Source organism: Pholcus phalangioides, unplaced genomic scaffold, assembly GCF_987345545.1.
Source record: "Pholcus phalangioides strain wild (caught in Gottingen) unplaced genomic scaffold, Ppha-v1.0 ptg000040l_1, whole genome shotgun sequence".
Lineage (NCBI taxonomy): Eukaryota > Metazoa > Arthropoda > Arachnida > Araneae > Pholcidae > Pholcus > Pholcus phalangioides.
In genome coordinates this window covers 733,226-754,227 of record NW_028301626.1, presented here as the reverse complement: position 1 = coordinate 754,227, position 21,002 = coordinate 733,226, and the positions used below count along the sequence as shown (strand labels likewise).

Below are 21,002 nucleotides of genomic sequence, written 5' to 3'. Positions count from 1 at the left end.
ACAAATAAATCTGTGTATTCAATGCTATTCAGGTTATAGGAGTTAGAAAAACTCATTAAAAATTACACCTTTTTGTCCACCATTGTCCTTTTTTTACAAGTAGAGAAAATAAACATTTTCATGAATGTTTTCCACCTCACAATCACCAATCATTTTCAATAACACCTTTTGATTTCAGTGATCTCTTTCACTAATTTCTTTGCTTTTTCCCATCCAAGTTTGTTTCTCAGTTTTGACCATAGTAGTCGAAAAGTAGAAAAAATACACTCAATTGATGCAGATGTGAATGTAATTAAATGCAGGTCTTCCAAAAAAATTTGCAAAAGTCTGCATTTAAATCATTTTTCTGCCTTGCAATGCATGATTTTCCACGACTTTTTTGCTTCAACTGACTATCACGTTTTGTGAAAACATTGTTCCTAGATAGACATCTGCGTCTTGTATTTGAATCATCTGTAGTGCAATAAAAAATTCTGTATTTAGTTTTTCGATCCATTGTTCAGCGGAAGCTTCTTGTTCCTTAATTAATCTTTTTTCTCTCAAAGCAGGATCAGTCATATTTGCAGGGGTCAGCACGGATCATGGCCTCAAAATTAGTGAAAATAGTGACCAAAATGTTTGAAAAAGTGACCAAATAGTGACCGAAATGTTTAAAAGTGACAAAATAGCGCACGTTGGATTGTAAGATAAGTGGTTTTTTTTTTTATTATTATATTGCTCTCATTTTTTGTTAATTTTCGTTATGTATTTTCGATCGACTTAAATTTATTTTTCTCGTTCGCATTTCATTTTCGTTGTTTTTTCGCCAGGTTCGCTCGCTTCTTTGATATAAGTTCGTAGGTTTTTGGACGTTAGTGTTAGCAAACAGTGTATACTTTTTCCCGGGTACTCTCAATAATTTTGTTTTCCTTCCATTTGGGCCTATTGTTGTAGTGTTAGTGTTTTGAGATAGTTAGCTAATTCTAATAAGTATAAATTGTACTTCGTAGCTTAATACTTTTTTTAGAGGGTGGTGTTGTATTCTTTATATACATATTTATTTTATTCTTCGTGATTTAGTGCTGAGCATTCTACTTTACGTAATTTTTTCGTATAATCTCTTACGTATATTTTGCATAGTAATGTATTTTACATTATTTTAATTTCCAGTTAACGTTTCTCATTTTCCTATTTTTAAGTATTATTATTATTATCTAGCTTTAGCAATAGTGTTAGTATGCCTCGACCTCGACTAGTGTTGTGTAGAGCTTGCGACGGGAGGTTTCCCTGGTCTAGGGGTATAATAGCTGATAGTTTCAATTGTAAAGGGTGCTTGTATAGGAAAAGGCTGGAACTCGAGGTCGAAGCTTTACGGGAAAAAGTTAGGGTGCTAGAGGGCCCGGTTATAACGGAGCCTCTGGTCGTCGAGCCACCTGTTGATGAAGAAGCAATCTCCACGAACAACGACATTTTAGAGGGCGAATGGGTGGTCGTGGATGAGGTAGAGGGGGATAGTGATAGGGGTTTAATCATCAGCGATTCTATGGTTAGGGAACTTGGGAACCGAGTGTGTAGGGATTTTCGGGGTTTCGAGCGCTGTTGTCTTCCTGGGGGGAAGATTGGCAACGTTCGAGCCGTTTTTCATTGCCGAAAGCTGCCCTTGCGGGTGATTCTGTGGGTGGGAACAAATCAGGTAGGAGCGAATATTAGTGAGTCTCTGTCAGAATACCGGGATTTACTATTATCCGCTAGGGAGGGGGGTTCAGATGTGGCAGTGATTCCAGTGCTGCCAAGGGGTAGTAGGGGATATAGGAGTAGGATCCACCAATTTAATATAGGCCTGAAGGACATTTGCTCCTCACTTGGGGTCACGTTCTTGGAGCTTCCCGCATTTACCGATAGGTGGCTTCGTTCGGATGGGATCCATCTAAATAAGAGAGGGGTCTGGGAGGTTTACGATAGTCTTAGGTCAGGTTTTTTACTCCCAGACCACGTAGTCGGGAATGCGGGTTAGTTAATGATAATCACAACAGTACTGACTTGAAATTACCCACCTCTGACTTGGATGGCTTCTCGATTGACAACAAACCACCGGGCAAATTAAAATGTGTGTTAATAAATGCCAGGAGCTTGGGTAATAAGAAAGATTTTTTAGAAACTATGATAGTTGTGGAGGGCTTGGATCTTATAGCCATTACAGAATCTTGGGCAAACGATGGGGATGAATCTTTCTTACACATCTCAGGATACGATACTTTTTTGAGAAATAGATCTGATAGGAAAGGGGGTGGAGTGTTGATATATGTGAAATCCTGTTTGAAGGCTAGAGAGTGTAACGTGCAGAGAAGTGATATTGAAACCATATGGGTTGAACTTGAGAGCAAAAGACGTCATAAACTTATTGTTGGGGTTTGTTACAATCCACCGAATAGGGATCAAAGCTACATTGCCAAAATGCATGATGAAATTTCCTACATGTGTAAGCGACAGAGGGTTCTCATACTAGGGGATTTCAATTACCCGGGTATTGATTGGGAGAACCTTTCATCTGGAAATCAGTATGAAAGAGACTTTCTTAAGTTGGTGCTCGATAATTTTTTGTATCAGCATGTATCAGAAGCCACAAGGGGTACTGCTATTTTGGATTTAGTTCTTACTAGTTCTGAGGATCTAGTTGAACATGTTTTGGTGGGGGAAGAGTTTTCTTCCAGTGATCATCGTATTGTCAGATTTCACTGTAACTTTTCCTCGGGTAAGGTTGATAACAAAAGACTGGTTCCTTGTTTTCGGAGAACTAACTTTGATGTTTTGAGAGGAAGGTTAGCGGAAGTTTTCAAAGACCGGTTGGAATCACTAGGGGTGGTAAGTCAATGGGAAGAATTTAGTACGAAGCTGTCCTCTGTTTTGCACGACGTCATACCCTTTGTTCGAAAAAAGCGTGTTTGTACATCACACCCTCTATGGTTCACGGATAGCGTGCGGAACCTTTATCTTGAAAAGAAAAGAGCATTCAGAGAGTATAAAAGTGGACGTGGTGACCTATCATTGTTTACTGATAAAAGAAGACTGTTGAAGAAAGCGATAAGGGATAGTAAAAAGGAAGTTGAATCTAGGTTGGCAGATAACATTGGCTCTGACCCAAAATCATTTTTTCGATACGTCAATAATGGATGTAAGGGGACAGTTGGTCCCCTCTCGATAGGAGGCTCTAAGGTAGAGAGCAATGTAGGCATGTGTAGTGCTTTCAATGACTTTTTCGCGTCGGTTTTTAATGGAGATAATGATATTCGATATACGGGTGTTGCATGGGGTAATAAAACCCTCAACGATATTCAAGTAGAAGACGTGGAGGTCCTAAATCTTCTAAGAAATGTATGTGCAAGCAAAGCTCCAGGACCAGATGATATCTATCCCAGGGTTCTCAGGGAAGGTGCTAATGAATTGTTGGGGCCAGTCGCACAGATATACAGGAGTAGTGTTGCTGAGGGTATCGTCCCGAGAGATTGGAAACTGGCTAACGTTGTTCCGATATTTAAGAAGGGTAGTAGAGAAGTGGTGTCTAATTATCGTCCAGTGAGTTTGACGAGCTCCCTCTCGAAAATTTTGGAAATTATCATCAAAAGGCAGTTTGTGAAGTGGATAGACGAGAATAATGTATTGTCGGATAATCAGCATGGGTTCAGGAAGGGGAAGTCATGTGTAACTAACCTCCTTTGCTTCTATGATTACGTGACTAAGGCTTTGGGTAAGAGCAAAAATGTCGACGTTGTTTACCTTGATTTCCAGAAGGCATTCGATCGGGTCCAACATGGCAAACTCTTGAAGCGTTTACACGAGATTGGAATAGGGGGCAACTTGCTGAATTGGATAGAATCGTGGTTAAGAGATAGGTCGCAACGAGTTATGGTGAACGGGGAATTCTCTGGTTGGACAGACGTCACAAGTGGAGTTCCTCAGGGAAGTGTCCTTGGCCCCATACTTTTTTCACTTTTTATCGACAAACTCGATCAGGGTATCGATGGAATTACTAGCAAATTCGCAGATGATGTGAAGCTAATGGGGGTAATCGGGAATGAAAGCGATAGGGAGTTGCTCCAGACCAACTTAGACAAGATTGCAGCATGGGCAAATGAATGGAGCATGACGTTTAGCGTAGATAAGTGCATGGTCGCTCATTTTGGTTCGAACAACCCACGGTTCTCTTACGAGTTGAATGGTGTCACTATCCCGGATGCAACTAGAGTCACCGATTTGGGAATTCTCATTGACAAGCGACTTAAGTTTTCTGAACATTGTTCAGCGGTTGTCAAAAAAGCGAATAGAATGCTTGGTCTCATTTTCAAAAAGGTCTCTTCGCGTTCTCCTAAAGTCATTCCTCCGCTTTTTCGACGCTTAGTTCGTCCTGGACTGGAGTATGCGGTAAGGTTTTGGAGACCATACCTACAGAGGGACATAGACTTGATTGAAGGGGTGCAGAGAAGAGCTACGCGTGTCCTTATTGGCACACAGGGCTTGAGTTATGAAGAGAGACTTCATTTTTTGAATATGTTTACATTGGATGAACGCAGGTGTCGAGGAGATATGATCGAAGTGTTCAAAATTTTCAATGGGATGGATAGGATGGACCATGAACTTTTAGTACACCGCCAATCAACCGCTTTTACAAGGGGACACCAGTATCGATTGGTGAGGGACAATGCAAGGTTATGGTGTCGCAGGGAATTTTTCTCTAATAGGGTTGTTAATAAATGGAATAGCTTACCCCCGGAGGTAGTAAATTGTAACACAATTGACACGTTTAAAAAGAAATACGATAAACATGTTGGGGTAAATCGAGAAGCTATCCATTCTTAGAATAAGACAACCATAAGTATTCTTTATGGGCATTGTATAATATTTTATCATGTGTATATATTGTTTATAATTTGTGTTAATTGCATTTTTAATGGGGTTGCTGTATTTTTGAAACATATGACATCCATATTTTTATGGGCATCTTTTTATCAGCCACCTCGTTGGGCATTTCGCCTGTTGTGGCGTTGTATTTGTATTTGTATTAGTGACCGAAATATTTTTAGAGAGAGAGACCAAATGGACAATGAATTTTTATTACCAAATTGAATGAATTGAATTTAGTTTTAACTTTGCATTTCAATAGAACTCATTGAAATTGCTTTTTTTACATAATAGATAGAAATAATTAAATCAAACTCAAACGCATTCTGCTAACCAGAAAAGTTTTGAATAACTTATCAAATTTATCAACAACTATGTGTGAGAGAATAACTACATTACATCCTTTTTAAGTAACAGCAGCAATGCCTTCCCCCATGTTGCTTTCCACAACCCATCTTAAAATCAATTTAAGCAGTAAAAACTTCAAAACGGGAAAAAGTTTTCACATTCAAAGAAGGGAAAAAAATGAAATAACACAAAATTTGATGAGAGAATTTGTCCCATCTACATTCCAGTGGATTTTTCATTCATGTTATGCTATGAATGACAGTATACAAAATGTACTCAAACTTTTTTTAACTAGTACAAATTTGATTTACATACCTAGGTTTGTATAATATGTTCCAACAAATTTTAAGAAATTTACTTAATGATTAAAAACCATAAAATTAAATTTTTAACATTTTAAATTATTAAATTAAAAAATTACTTAAATTACTGAATTATAAAATATTTAAATTATTAAATTGAATAAAATATTTAAATTATTAAATTGAATAAAATATTTAAATTACTAAATTGAATAAAATATTTAAATTATTAAATTGAATAAAATATTTAAATTATTAAATTGAATAAAATATTTAAATTATTAAATTGAATAAAATATTTAAATTATTAAATTAACTAAATTATTTTAATTATTATATGTTGAGGGAGGGGCAATCCACCCTCCCCCCCCAGCGTCAATGGCAGAGCCTACTGATGTATACATATATATATGATGTATAGCAATTGTCATCGTGCCACACCCCTAAGACCTTAAAGTATCTCCACCTATGGCTGGACTGGGAAAAGTGGGCGAGTACTATTTTACAGGCGGGGGCACCAAAATAATACTGTCCTTGGGTGAGGAAAAAAATAAACCAGTTTTGAAATTTGTAAAAATATATATTTTCCCTTTTTTTACACACAACATACACCCCTGCAAAAAAAAAACAAAACACATTTACTCCTTTACCCAGAAACACAGGGGTGGGAAGTGACAAAGTCCATTTTGGAGCAGCTTTGAAGCAGCAAAATTCAGGATTCTGAGCAGTTTTGGAGCAGCAAATTCAGGATTTGGAACAGCAAAATATAGGATTCGGATCAGTTTTGGAGCAGCAAAATATAGGATTTGGAGCAGATATTTATTGGAGCAGGGAAATTAACAAGAATATTTTCGTTAACCCTCATCCCTTTTCAAAATAAAACTGCACTGTCTTTTGTTATCAAAAATCTTTTCATCAGCTTGTTTTTTGTTTTTGGTGTCTCAGGTTTTTGACACCTTGTTTGAAAGAGCGGCTGTCATAAAATTTTTCACACCAGTCTATTTAAGATGATTTTTGCTTACTGAGGGCACTATTTGCTGTCTTGAACAGCAGCACTTCAAATGAGCAAAAAATTTTCTATAAGTTTTTTATACTCGGAAAGAAATTGTTGCAAAATGGGGGAGAATTTCGGAAGAATCAACACGACGTTTGGCGATTAAGTACGCATTATTTGGCGAGATTAGCGATCTGACACTCGTTATTCGGCAAAGTTTCTAAATTAACATTCGTAATTCGGCGAAAACACACTTTTTACTTCCGGAATGGAAATTTTTTTCACGAAACATCTGGATTTGACGCAATGACGATCGACTACAGTAATTTCTGCTGCTTCCAGTGGCGACTTTTTTTTAAACGGCAACTGACTCGCATTTGCACTTTTAAGTTTTTTTTTTTTTTTTTTTTGAAGCCGAGCACAACTCAGGTCTATCGCCATGGGCAATTTACTACCTAGTGAGTTGTGCCGGAAGTGTAAGTATGTGTACCTAACAGTCTGAGTGCGTATTTAGTGTTGTGTATGATTTTTTAGTGCTGCCATCTATATCTCAGAAGTGAAGTGAGTGTAGTGTAATGATTGAATATTTATACTGTTTGTAGGATAGTCGCTCTCTGTGGCGAGACTTTTTAACGGGGAGATCGGCTCGCATTTGCGCCTTGAAGTTGGGAACCACAGAAAACCAACTTCAGCCGACCACCACTGTGGTGACGATGGGGCTCGAACCCGGGTCCCCGCGATGCGAGTCCGTCATTACGATCACTCGACCACCACAGCGGCGCACTTTAAAGCTGAAAGACCATTGCAAACTATCTTCAGTTGCACAATCACGGATATTATCGGGGTTTCACGATGGAAAAGCCGATAGTTTAAATAAGGCGTACAGTGGAATATATATAAAACACGCTCTTAGAAAGAATCGTTTCACGGTAAGCAGGAACAAAAAAATTTTGGCGTCCTTTAAGAAATTCTGGACATACGAAGCAAAATTAGCTATTTGGCGCAGAAAAATACGAAAACACTATTGGAGCAGGATGGCGCAAGATGTTAATTTTGGCGCGGTGTTCCTACCCCTGGAAACAGTATAATTTTGGCCTCCCCCCACCCCCCGTAATTTTTAACAGAAAAAAAGACTCAGCGGCCTTCCCCGGTAAATTTCCCATGAACCTTGTAAGCACCAACGTGGCGACTTTTTTTCGAGCCAAGGAATCGCCGTTTTGCGGTAGTCAATTCAAGATGGCTGACAAAGGGCACATAAAAAATTACAAAAAATATATATAATTTATAATATGAATTAACCTAATATGCGAAAATCGATAGAAATATATCGGGAAATACGGAAAATTAGGATGAAATGAACACAAAAATCGAATCAACAAAATACGGGGCTTATAAATGCGGTTGATACAGAGTTTATGGATGCTGCTGTCAGGGCTACCTATTTTAGCGCGAAACCAAGTTGCCACGTTAGCGCTGACTCCTCTCGTAACTTTCAACGAACAAAAATAGTGAATTCGCCCCCATCCGGGACACCCGATTTACCATGGCCGTAATACAATTGTTTTTTATGGAGGGGAAACGTAATTTTACTGCCCCTTGACTGTGAAATTCGATAATTTTGTAAAGGAATTTTTATTGCCTTTTCTTAAATATACCATCCCATCAAAAACGCCACCCAAGGCATTGCCCCCCATCCCCACTTTTGGATCTGATCACGGTATGTAGCAATCCGGATCGCAAGTGCGAACGAAAATTTACTATCGCTCGGGGCCGGCATCCACTCTTTTTAACAGAAAATGAGTAAACTCGGCGCCTTTCCTCGTTCAACACCCGTGGAACCAGACCCCCGCCCTCTCCTATTGCGGTCATAACAGACTCGAGACAAACGTTTTAATAACTTCCGAGGTCTAAAAATAAGATTTTTTTACACATCAAGAATGGCGCGCAAGATGTCGATATTTGTTGGGGGGCAGAGCGTACCGACTGAGCTGAAGAAAAACAATGATCAGAAGTTCATTTTGAACTCTTTTTCCATAAAAGTTGCAAAAACAAAAAACAAGATCATTTTCGTTCATCAAAAATACGGCCGGCAATCAAAAGGGAGAAACAAATCGAATCCCGACATACATCTATGCGGAAAAAACAGACATCTCACCTATAGAGAAAAAACCAGTCTATATATCCGTGCTCCCGTGAGGGTACGCCGCCGCCGATTTGCATACAGTGTCGGAACAACCGGTTCCCGCACGTGCATGGAGAGGGAAAAAAAAAAGGAAAACAATCCAACAATATTAAGTCAACAATCAGTATCGTGAAGATGCTCTAAATTAAGTTACGGCCCGGGCATAAAAAAAATTAATATTAGGCCCTTTAAATTAGGAAAAAAATGTGAAGTAGGGGCCAAAGGCGCGCTCGGTGTGCCCATCGTTAAATCCGCCTCTAGTTACGGCTCGCATGCACGTTAACTGAGTTTTTATCAGCCTGATGACAAATTTTCATCTGCTTTGGAAACCCTTGTGTTAAACTAAATGTTGAATTGCAGGATTCTGTGATCTTTTCATAAATAGTTCTCCTTTCGATCATATCTGGGGCTACGGTTTCTTGCTGAGATTTAAATCCAGTTAGAAAAATAGTACGAATTTTATTTCTAGATAGATCGCGATTTTCAATCGGATGATTTTTTTTTTATTGTAAGTAAATTCAAAATACATGCGAGCTTCTTTAACCTTGGCCAGCTACAAGAGTATTCTCCAAAGCGTATTAATACGCTTAATACGTATTAATAATACGCGTCTTTAATACGCACTTTGGTATTCTCCCGCTGCGCGTAAGTTAGTTTCTGCACGGGCTCTCTAATCGTCATTTCAAATAACATTTAAAAAAATTAACAAAAGTAACGATAGAATAAACAACAAATGTAACTTGCTCGATGCTCCAAGAAAGGTATTCGGCCCTTAGGACTAAAATTTTTCAAAACAAAATAAAGGATTAATTTTAAAATAAGATGAAAATGAAAGAACGAGTGAGCACGTGGGGAAATAAGAAAGAATGGTAGTATGGGGGGAAAAATTCTTTGTTGTAAGTACGCCTTTTATGCTAGTTTTTTTTCCGACCGGCTTTTCCATAAAATTACGATTCTTTAACCAAGGAGCTTTCTTTTTCCAAGCGCCTTGAAATCAAGTTATGCTGACGTCACACGGTATGCTCCCGGGAAGATGCCTTCGATCGTAGTTCAATGAAGGGAGGGAGAAAATTAGCGATATTGAACAGGTAAAGTTCCTCCTTGAAGAAAAGAAAAACACTGACAGCAGAAAAGCGCGCAAGACCGAGGTTTTTTTGCTAAAAAAGTGGAAAAAGTGACCTGGGCCTGAAAATACGTAATAAAAGTGACCAGTTTCTAAAAAAGTGACCCGTGCCGAGCCCTGTATTTGCAAAGAAAGGAAATGGAGTTAGTGCTTTTTCAAAGCGATGTGTAACACACTCCTTATACTAAGATAGTTCTTTACTTTCCAATACATCTAGGCATATTTCTACTGTCTGTCCAAGAGTACAGCTATCTCTTTGTAAATTATCTCTAGGGCTTTACAATACTTGATAACTTCACTTGAAATTTGACACATTCTCTTAATCCTATGCTATCTAAAACATCAATATACTTTTTTCAATTTCCTTATGTTCAATGGATATTTCTATGTATTTTTGGTAATTATGGATGAATGAAGATTCATAAAATGGGCTGAACAGCCAAAAGCAAGGACATGTGGATGGTTTTGAACAATTATGTCACAAATTTTTTTCATTTTGTTCTTGTTATTCAAAAATCAGCAAAAACACTATTATACTCTTGCTTGATAGTAGTCCTTTCAGCTATTTCTGCACAGAATTCTGCTGTTTTCTTGTGTGAGCCACATTCTACAGTATCTATTAAGTGGGTGTTCTAGCCAGTGTGGATACTCACTGCGATGATAGAGTCAGCATTTGCATTTGACAAACCATCCAACATCAGAGTGATAGTTGAATTTTTCAATTTCTCTGCCATTAGCATATTGACAGTTTTATCTGCCTTCTCTAATAATGATCCATCTAATTTCTTCCTATTAGGAGGGATATAACCCGGATGCAAAGCATTAACCATTTCTCTAAATGCATCACTGTCGGCTATGTTAAAAGGTATATTATTAGCATAAATAAATTTGGATACTTTTCAAGAACTAACCTCTGGCAGTCACTTGTTTTAACAATAAATTGTTCCATTGGCCTTTGGTTTTTGATATGTTCCAGCATCCACAATAATATTTGAACTTCCACATGTAGAAACATCATCTTCAAGAGGTTGCTCTCTTTTTAATGAAGTAGATGTCTCTTCACTGCATGAAGGCTCATTATCATCAGTGTTTGATGAACATGAAAACAAGGAATGAACTTCCGATTTTCTTGCATTTATTCACATGAGCACGGATTCTTTCCACTTTTGCACTAACTATGGTATTGCAAAAACTTACATAAGTCACTTGCCATTTGTTATCAGTTTTATTCACCATAGTCCATTCAATGGACTGTTTTCTTCCAGAACCTTCAGTCCTTGCATAGCTGACTAAATTTTACCACTGAAACTTACACTTCTCTCAAAGTAAAATTTTAGAACTTGGACAGTTTATACACATAAAGTAACAAAAACACTTGTCTAGCTAAGCAGCAGAAAGAAATGGTGAAATGCTGTATCCAGGAGGGAAAACATCCATTATTCAGTCCAGTCAGATTGATCTGTTTCAGAATTTAGTTGCTTAAATAATTTGTTAGGATTTTTGTTTTTTTAACCATAGTTCTAATAAATTCTTTACTACTTATTATTTGGAAACAGTGTTTCTCCACTAGGTGTTTGAACTCTGGTTATGCTTTAAGCACACATGAAACCAGCTAAAATTTTTATCAATACTGATTTAATGTTCTGTTCTGATTATTATTACACTGCTGGCCACTGTAAATGCAACACCCTGAAGGAAGCATGCAAATAATATGAAATTTACAACATGCATTAGCGGAGGTGAGATATGCAAATGATTAGAATTTCAGCGCCGACGCACATCACGCGCGCCTGTGGTGCCACTTCAAAGCGCTATTTAAGGCTTGGAGATTTGAAGTACGGCAATTGTGTTTTTCTTGTGGTTTTTTCAAAAAAACGATCAATTATGCCTCGTAGAAAACAGCGATCATCTTTTGATCAAGTATCCGAGTTCGACAGAGGAAGGATAGTGGCCTACCGAGATTGTGGATTATCTTTCAGGGAAATCGGTAGTCGTGTTGGACGAAACCAAACAACTGTAATGCGGATATGTGATCGTTGGATGCAGGAGGGTACGACGGACCGACGTGTTCGATCGCATCCACCTCAGTGCACCACTTCACGTGATGACAGGCGTATTGTGCGTATGGCAGTGACGGATCGCTCAGCCACATCACGAACCATAGCACAGCACATTCAGTCTGTACCGCATCATCCAGTGTCTGCGCGTACCATTCGACGCCGTTTACAGCAGAGTGGTCTGTCCGCAAGACGTCCATTGCTTCGTCTACCCTTGACGCAGAACCACAGACGTCTCTGCCGCCAATGGTGCGATGAAAGAAGGATGTGGACGGCACAATGGAATGAAATTGTCTTTACTGACGAGTCACGCTTCTGTCTGCAACACCACGATGGTCGGATTCGAGTCTGGAGACACCGTGGAGAGAGGATGCTGAACAGCTGCGTTATGCACCGCTACACTGGTCCTGCACCGGGTATTATGGTATGGGGCAGTATTGGATATCACTCTCACACTCCTCTAGTACGCATTGCCGGTACTTTAAAAAGCCAGCGCTACATCTCCGAGGTGTTGGAGCCAGTTGTCCTTCCTTACCTTCAGGGCTTGCCCACAGCCATATTTCAACAGGATAATGCGCGACCACACGTGGCACGCATTGTCCAAAGGTTCTTCGTCAATCGCCAGATTGAATTGCTTCCCTGGCCAGCTCGCTCTTTCGCCGATAGAAAACATGTGGTCCATGGTTGCTCAACGATTGACCCAGATTACATCCCCAGCTGCCACACCAGATCAACTTTGGCAACGCGTGGAAGCTGCTTGGTCTGCTGTACCCCAAGAACACATCCAAAGTCTCTTTGAATCAATGCCGAGGCGTGTGGCAGCGGTGATCTCCAACAATGGCGGCTACTCTGGCTACTGATTTTGGCAGGAACCACACTTCACAGAAGTCTATAAATTTAATCATTTGATGCTTGGTCAACATGTTATCTACAAAATAAATATTGTTGCGATATCTCTTGTCTTTCTTGGTGTTGCAATTTGGGTGGCCAGCAGTGTAATATACTTATATACATAATGATTGCCATAAATTACCCAGTTTAATATATTTATTTACAGCATATACAAATTTTTTTCCTTATACTTCAATATCAAAAGCCCTGAAAAAACCCGAAAAAGCCCAGTGAGTTGGGGCTTTTTTTTATAAAAACCCAGGTTTTTGCCAACCCTGGCCATAGCTAACCATAATTATCACAAAAATATTCAGGCTTTGTTGATTTTAGGCTTTGGTTGCAACATATATTGTATTTGGTTTTACCATAAAATGATTCAACTATGAATAAATTTATATGATAATATACATACGATTAAGCACAATGACATAGAAATCTCCATTCTGCACAACTTTGTCTTTGTATTTCACAATCACATGATAAATCCCATTTTTTGGTAACTCGAGTAACAGAGCTTTTCGTGAAAGAATGGGAAAGTCCTGCCACTTGTGTACATTAAGTATGTTTTGTTCCTTGGGGTCTCTAATCTGAAAAAAATTATGATTTGGTAATGAGATTGCTGAGAAATAATCATACATAAAACAATTCAAGCAGTAGTGTCTCTCAGATTTAGAATTAAACATAATGAATAATATGCAGTAAAATTCCTTTTTTGTGGACAACATTGATATTCTTCTTTCAGAAGGTTTTCGTAGGCAGAATAGAACCCCTTAAAAGGGGTGCATTTCATTTTGCTTGCAGGTCAACAGTTGTGAACCCCAGACACAGCAAACTATTTAATATATTACTTATACCAGTCATGAATGCAGGGATGCAACAAAGAAGGGAAAAGAAATCTGGCTGACTAAGTAAAGCTTTGCATCTAGTTGTTTCACATTTTGAATCAAGATTACAGAAATTTCCGGCCTACAATCTTGACGTGCAAACTTTGCTACTTTGGAGGAGAAAAGTCATCCTATAATCTGCAGTGGTATATAATCTGTACATGCAGTTATCTGTACCCTCACCATCTTAAGAAATGAGAGATTTTTTTGTCGCATTTGCTTCCATAAAAAAATGACGAACTGCCACCTGATCCTGCTGAAAAATTATTTTTTTTAAATATTAATTTTATTTTATTACAACTTCTAAGGAAGAAAGCTGCACATAGTACGGAGCAGTCTATCAGCAGCAGATGGATAATAAATTCAGATGTTTGCAACCCCATTTGCTAAAAAACCATATTTTATACTTTTTTGGTTTGAATTGGATTTTGGTTTTATTGGTGCGAGGACTTCAACTTTTTTAATACCCAAGAAATTACAATATATGCTTCATTTTTGTTAGACCTTTCTCCTTCTATTTTTCTGAGCAGCTTATTTTTTTAAAAATTGCTCCTCTGCCTTATATTTACATATAAGGAAGAGGAGCAATTCTGTGGAGCAGTCCCCGCCGCTTAATGAAAGCACATCAGGACTCTGTTTCTGATAACCAGTGCTTGGATTTTTATGACAAGTCATATTTTGAGCAGGTTCGAGCTATTAGTCATATTTCACACATTTTTGAGTGATCTGTCATATTTCACACATTTTTGAGTGATCTGTCATATTTTAGGAATTTTTTCTGCAATAGATAATTTTTTTTGGTCTTCTTGTATTACCGAAAATTTTAATCTGTGGACATTTTCTTCAGAGATATAGTATGCATTTACAATGAATTCTTTCCTTTCTTTTTTTTTAAAAAAAAAACTTGCATTCCCAGTGTAGCAACTTTGTTCCCGAAGGTTCCTTTTGCTGTGTTTCTGAATGCTAAGCACTTGTTAAAGATGTTATTCATCCAGATTCTCGAAATCTTCATATTCAATGCATTTTTATCATGCCTAACACAGGAATTTTTGTTAGGAGGGACAGACTTGTTTTTACCCATACCCAGTCACTGTAAAAATCCAAAACTCTATAACAATATTTTTGCATTGTTTTGAAGTTAAAATCATTTAAAAAATTTTTTCCCCTAAAGTTGTCACTTCCTCAAGTTTGGTAGTGCTCCCTTTTTTAATTCTGGCATCATCTAAAGTTGAGTTCCCAGACTAAAATGTTACAGAATTTTTTCCAGTACTTTGGGGAGAACATTTTCAGCATCGATGGTAGATGCTATGTGATCATGTGGGCACAGTGAAGGATTTACATCATGAGAACCTGGGTTAGAATCCCACAGGTGCTGCAGTGGTGGTTGCCTGAAGTGGGTTTTCAGTCATTTCCCAGCTTCAGGCACAAATGTGAGTCAATCTGCCCATTGAAAAGTCTCCAACAGATCCTACAACCATGACCAAAACCAAAAACAAAAATTGCAGCCCCGTCTACAACTATACAAATATTCAAACATTACACTTTGCTCACAATTCAAAATACAGATGGCACAACTAACTTCATGCACAATGCTAAATACGCACGCTAACTATTAGGTACATTAAGTATTACACACACACACACATACTATTGGCATAACTTATTTACCTCTGAAAGCAGTTATAATGGTAATAAATTGCCCAATGATGATAGACAAAAACTGTGCTCAGTTTAAAAGAATAAAGTCAGATGGGATACAACTCATATTTTGTTAACGATGTTGAAAGTTCCGGCACAGAACTGATTTAATATGCAGCAACATTACAATTCATTCCTGAGAAACAACCATCAATGTTCTTTAATTAAAGAGGGGGAGCTTTCTTCAAATTTTTGCTCCATCCGGTACATTTTCTCGTTGAAACTGCATCTCATAAAATTCAGGGCGATTCTAGAATGTACTAAAGAACAGGTTATTATGCTGAACAATTACCAGTGATTCGGCATAAGGTAGGCATGGCTTTCATTTGAACATAGCAAGTGAATTTTAATTTAAAAAGTAAACTGAGTTTTTGTTTATTTTTTCACTCAATAAGATAAGAAACAATAACTGAAAAAGAAGATATGAAATAATGGGAAAATTATAAAGCCATGTTTTTGAATTTTCAGGTCACATGAATCTGAGCTTTACTGATAACAATAACCGAATGATAAATACATCTTAAAAATGTTTTGTTTGCAAGTACCGTGCCCATACACTCCGTTTAGTCAAACGGGATGAAGGATTAAAAGGGTATTGATAAAATGCGACAACTGTTTTTTCTTTCCCACATAATTGGTTGAAAAATGTTCAATCATTTTTATTTTTTTTTCATTCTATGCTAAAACAGGACTTTTTCTCTTTTGAGCTAAAATTCTGCATTTTTGTTATTCTGGGCTATTGCAAGGCATTACAATGGAGCTGTTTAATGTTTATCACAAGTTACAATATTTTTTTAAATGCACACAATATGTTTCATAGATCCCTTGAGAAAGTCTCTCGGGAAAAGAAATTTGAATCTGGTCAACTGAAAGACACTGATCAAGAAAGAACTGAAGGAAAGCATTTTTTTCCATCATACGTTTGCCTTCACTATAGTAAGGTTACGTCAAAAGCATCTCTACACATATATGGATCACAGCGAATACTATGGACTGATCATGACATTAAGTACTGAAATGTTTGTCAAAGGAAAAAGAATGCACTCTAGCCTCCTAAATAGTCTTGCAGCCTGATAACTAACTAGCAGGGGAAAAGTTGGTTAATTCTTAGTTTCAGAATACGCAAAAAAAAGCTTTAGACGGAAAATTTTTTATAGCATTATCCTAAGTCTTGATAACTGTAAACAAATTTTTTCCCATGGGATGATATTGAAAAGCACCAGCTAGGTACAGGTTAGATAATGTACCAGAGAAATATAGAATTTAAACAAGAAACTGTTTTAATGAGCTTGATCTAGTAGATAAGGGGCCATTCAAGAATTATGTAAGCAGATTTTCAGCCATATTTGATCCCCCCCCCCCCGATTGTCAGCAGCTTAGAATATTTCACATCTTCAAAAAGGGGTGGTTGATGAAGTAAGCAACCTTCAAACCCCCCTCCCCCCTTGTCATCAAAAGTCAGCAAATCCGAAACCCCCTGAGCCATGAATGCTGACATAATACTTGAATGACCCCCTAAAGAACCAGAACTCTGGTCTGATATTAAAAATTCACTAAAGGAAAAAGCCAAGAGAAATATTCCATTAACAAAACAAAAGGACACCCTGGCTGTCAGAGAAGCTCTTTAAATTGCCGAAAAAAAGAATAGCTAAGGCTGCTGGAAAAGTAAATGAAAACAAGGAGTTTAATGCAAAATTTCAAAGACAGACAAGGAAAGATAGAGACTTTTCTTAATTCAAAATGCAGATGAATTGAAGAAGACAATAAAATAGGGAGAACAAGAGACCTCTACAGGAGGATTATTGAAATCATGGGCAATTTTAATCCACGTTTCAGTATCATAAAAGACAAGAATGAAAATGTCTCGAACTCTGAAAAAGACATTGTAAACAGATGGAGAGAATACACAGAAAATCTTTATAAAAAATCAGATGGAAAGATAATAAATAGAACTCATGAACAACCAGTTACAAAGGACGAAGTCAGATAGGCAACAAATCAACTAAAGAATTGCAAAGCTCCAGGTATTGACGATATTCCAGCAGAGCTTCTGAAAAAGATATGAAAATATTATAGATGCACCAACATCCCTCTGTCAACAAATCTGGGAGAAAATAGAGTGCCCAAAAGACTGGAAAAGATCTATATTCACACCCATTCACAAAAAAAGTGATCTTAGAGAATGCTCCAATTACAGAACAATCTCCCTAATTCTACATGCCAGCAAGATTCCTGCTAAAAATTGTTCAGAAAAGACTCGAAACCATTATGGAAAGAGAATTAGCAGTAGAGCAAGCAGGTTTCAGAAAAAATAGGGGAACTAGAGACCAAATTGCCAATATAAGATGGATAATGGAGGCAGCAAAAGAACATCAAAAGAAGTTATATTTTTGTTTCATTGATTATACAAAGGCCTTTCACTGTGTTGACCATGATAAGCTTTGGGATATTCTTGGAACAATGGGAGTGCCTAATCACCTAATCGTCTGCTTGATCAGAAATCCATATATTAATCAAGAGGCAAGTGTAAGAACAAACTACGGCTTAGCTGAATGGTTTGGAATTGAAAAAGGAGTTCGGCAAGGATGCATTGTTTCCCGAAGCTTATTTACTCTCTATGGAGAATATATAATGAGAGCATCAGATTTAGAGGAATTGGAAGGTGTTAAAATTGGAGGTAAAGTGTAAAGTGATCAACAACCTTAGATATGCTGATGACACAACTCTGATGGCAGAATCTGAAGAGGACCTAAAGAATATTATATCAAGAGTAAAAACAGAAAGTGAGAAGCTTGGACTCTTATCTAAATACCAAAAAAAAAAAACACAAACAAAGATCATGACTACAGCAGATATTCAGTTTTCAACTAGATGGCAAAAGTTTTGAGATTGTGGACAGATTTGATTTCCTAGGATCAAGAATTGTAAAAGAGAGAACATGCACAGAAGAAATAAAAAGACAAGTAGTTCTGCATAAAATAGCCATGAGAAAACTCAATATAATAACGAAAGACAAAGATATCTCAATGAAAACAAAAATTAGGGTTATAAATGCATTGGTCTTTCCTGTCTTAATGTACGGATGTGAGAGCTAGACACTATGGAAAGTAAAAAAATAATAATAATATAATTAATTCCTTTGAACTTTGGTGATGGAAGAGGATGTTTCCATGGAGAGCTAAAAGGACAGCTAAAATCGGTTATCAAAGAAGTCAAGGCTGACTATTGCCTAGAAGCACAACAGTCACTAAAATGAAACTATCTTACTTTGGTCATATAATGCATACAGAAGGCTCACTAGAAAAAATGGTAATGCTTGGAAGAATGGAAGGAAAGAGAGGAAGAGGCAGACCGAGCACCAGATGGATAGAGGAGGTGTTGCAAAGCACCGGAATGAAGCTGTCACAAACTGAGGCATGATGTGAATGACAGACTAGCTTGGAGAGCCATGATCTACATTCCCCAGGAGTCGGAATCGACTCAATGGTTCCTAACAAGAACAACATGATATATGTCTGTTCCATTCCTTGCAGAAGTCAGAACAATACCAGAATGATAACATTATCTGTGATTCTAATAATCAGCATTGACTGTACTTGTTTTTATAATTATCGCACAACATAAACTTAGGTAAAGATATTCAAATTGCAAATTTTGTTATATTAAAATACTTGTACTTACATCATTTATATATACACTGTACTTGTCAGTATTATCAAAGCCATTTTGAATATCACACAGATTTCCGTATTTATCACGAGGTTCCAAAAAAAGTTGTGAAGGCAATTTTTCACTACAAATCACAGTAGAGCAATGGTGTATGAATCCGGTCTTTTGGGGATCAGGATAGCCTGATAAAGTGAAAATATAATATCAAAAATTAAAATAAAAGGATATATTCATTTCACTGTTTTGTCAAAAAAAGAAACACCCCACCCACCCTTCCTTGCATGCACAAAAATTTGAGAATCCATCAAATTCATATGAACTTACCTGAAACAAAGGTTTTGCTGAATGGGCTACCTTTAATATGAACCATATTTATAAGAATAGAGATATGATATTCTCCAGAACGACGAACTAAAAACTGTACTTTGGCCTTGTTTACATCTGAGGAGTCTATACCACCGAGCTCCACACTGGAAGCAACTTTCCCACTATTTACTTGAGTGATTTCAACAATCAAATTATCACCGTCGCATATAGGGTATGGATAGCCGTTTCTCTGAAAAAACTGATAAGTCATGTTATGATTAGTTTGTCTCACAAAAAAAATACTTTAACATATTTTTTACAAGCTCTGTAGAAAATTATACAGAGTTCAATGAAAATCAATAAAAAAAAATATTATCAAATACTCGACTGCAGGTTTAACATATATCATAATAAGTACAGCTAGGATTTTTATGACATAAATTCTTAGAAATATGATTAATTAATTAGCATTAAGACACGGTTGAGTTTTTTACTGGTAAAAATAATGGTAAAAAACTAGGTATTTACCGGTAAATACCATGGTAAATTTTTTTACAGTTTTACCATATATAATTAGCATCTATTAATTGATAATTAATATCCAGAGTAGCTGTTTCTCTATTAACTAATGATTAATAATTATCATAAAAAATTCAAATAAACTTAAGCCTTAATTAGAGGAAATAAGAATTGTAGAAACAGAACTGTTGGAACGTGACCAATATTTGTGACTTACTTCACCTAAAAAGGCATTTATAATTTATGGGGGGGGGGGACTTAAATCAAGGTATTAAGGGCCCAAAAACTAGCTGAAAAGTTGGTCACATTTAACCCCCCCCCCCACTGCTCTAATTATTGTTTTATAATAACTGCATTATTATCAAAGTAATACTGATTTCAAGCCAAAAATAAAATGCTAGTAGACCCTCAGGATTAGGTTAATTACAGGGCCACCAATGTTACCAAATGTGGAGCCCATAGAGAAAATGATCTGTGATGCTCCTTCGAGTTATGGAATAATTCTTGTTTATTTGTTGAAGTATTTTCAATAATTATCATTTCTATAGTTGGAAACATAGCTACCTTGTTATATTGTAGTAAAAAAAAAAATCCTTTTATATTACCACATATGGGGGATCCCCTGCAAGGGCAACTTGGTCAATTTGATCGAATACCAAATATGAATTTAAAATAAATAGCCATGGTTGTTTGCAGTGCATTTATGGTGTAAAAAACCAAAATCAGAACAACATGGGTCCCAGAGTCCTGCCTGCTCCTTCCCACTTGTGTGAGCCATGGCGTCAACTGATGACCTCTTGGGACAGTCATTGGTACATACATATACAATGCAGTCCAATGCCTGAGTGAGGCGTGTTATGTGAAGCATGTGGGGAAACAAAAATTTGTAGTTTTCTTTTGCTTTTCTAACATGGGCTGCATTCATCTGAAACAAAATCATTCATGTCTAAGGAGGGCCGTTCAAGCATTATGTTATCAAATTTTTATTTAAAAAATTCCCCCCCCCCCCGGCAGCAGACCTCTAACCCCCTTGTCAGGAAAAATTGTCATCAGCTTTGCCCCCTGCCTCCTAACTCATATTGGTGGGATCAGAGACGTACGTGAGGGGAAGAACGGAAGGGGGGCTCGTGCACACCGATAAAAAATTAATTTTT

General features: G+C 37.3%; 1 protein-coding gene across 4 annotated transcripts in view; it reads right to left on the bottom strand.

The window, feature by feature from the left end:
- LOC149065239 (apoptosis-resistant E3 ubiquitin protein ligase 1) overlaps positions 1–21,002 on the bottom strand; it is a 93,597-nt gene that overhangs the window by 49,525 nt on the left and 23,070 nt on the right. For all 4 annotated transcript variants that reach the window (XM_089254227.1, XM_089254226.1, XM_089254224.1 and 1 more), the window contains exons 6-8: positions 19,348–19,588; positions 19,036–19,205; positions 13,185–13,359 (exon numbers count right to left, since the gene is read on the bottom strand). In XM_089254227.1, coding sequence (XP_089110353.1) covers positions 13,185–13,359; positions 19,036–19,205; positions 19,348–19,588 — 586 coding nt within the window. The remainder of the gene's footprint in view (positions 1–13,184; positions 13,360–19,035; positions 19,206–19,347; positions 19,589–21,002) is intronic.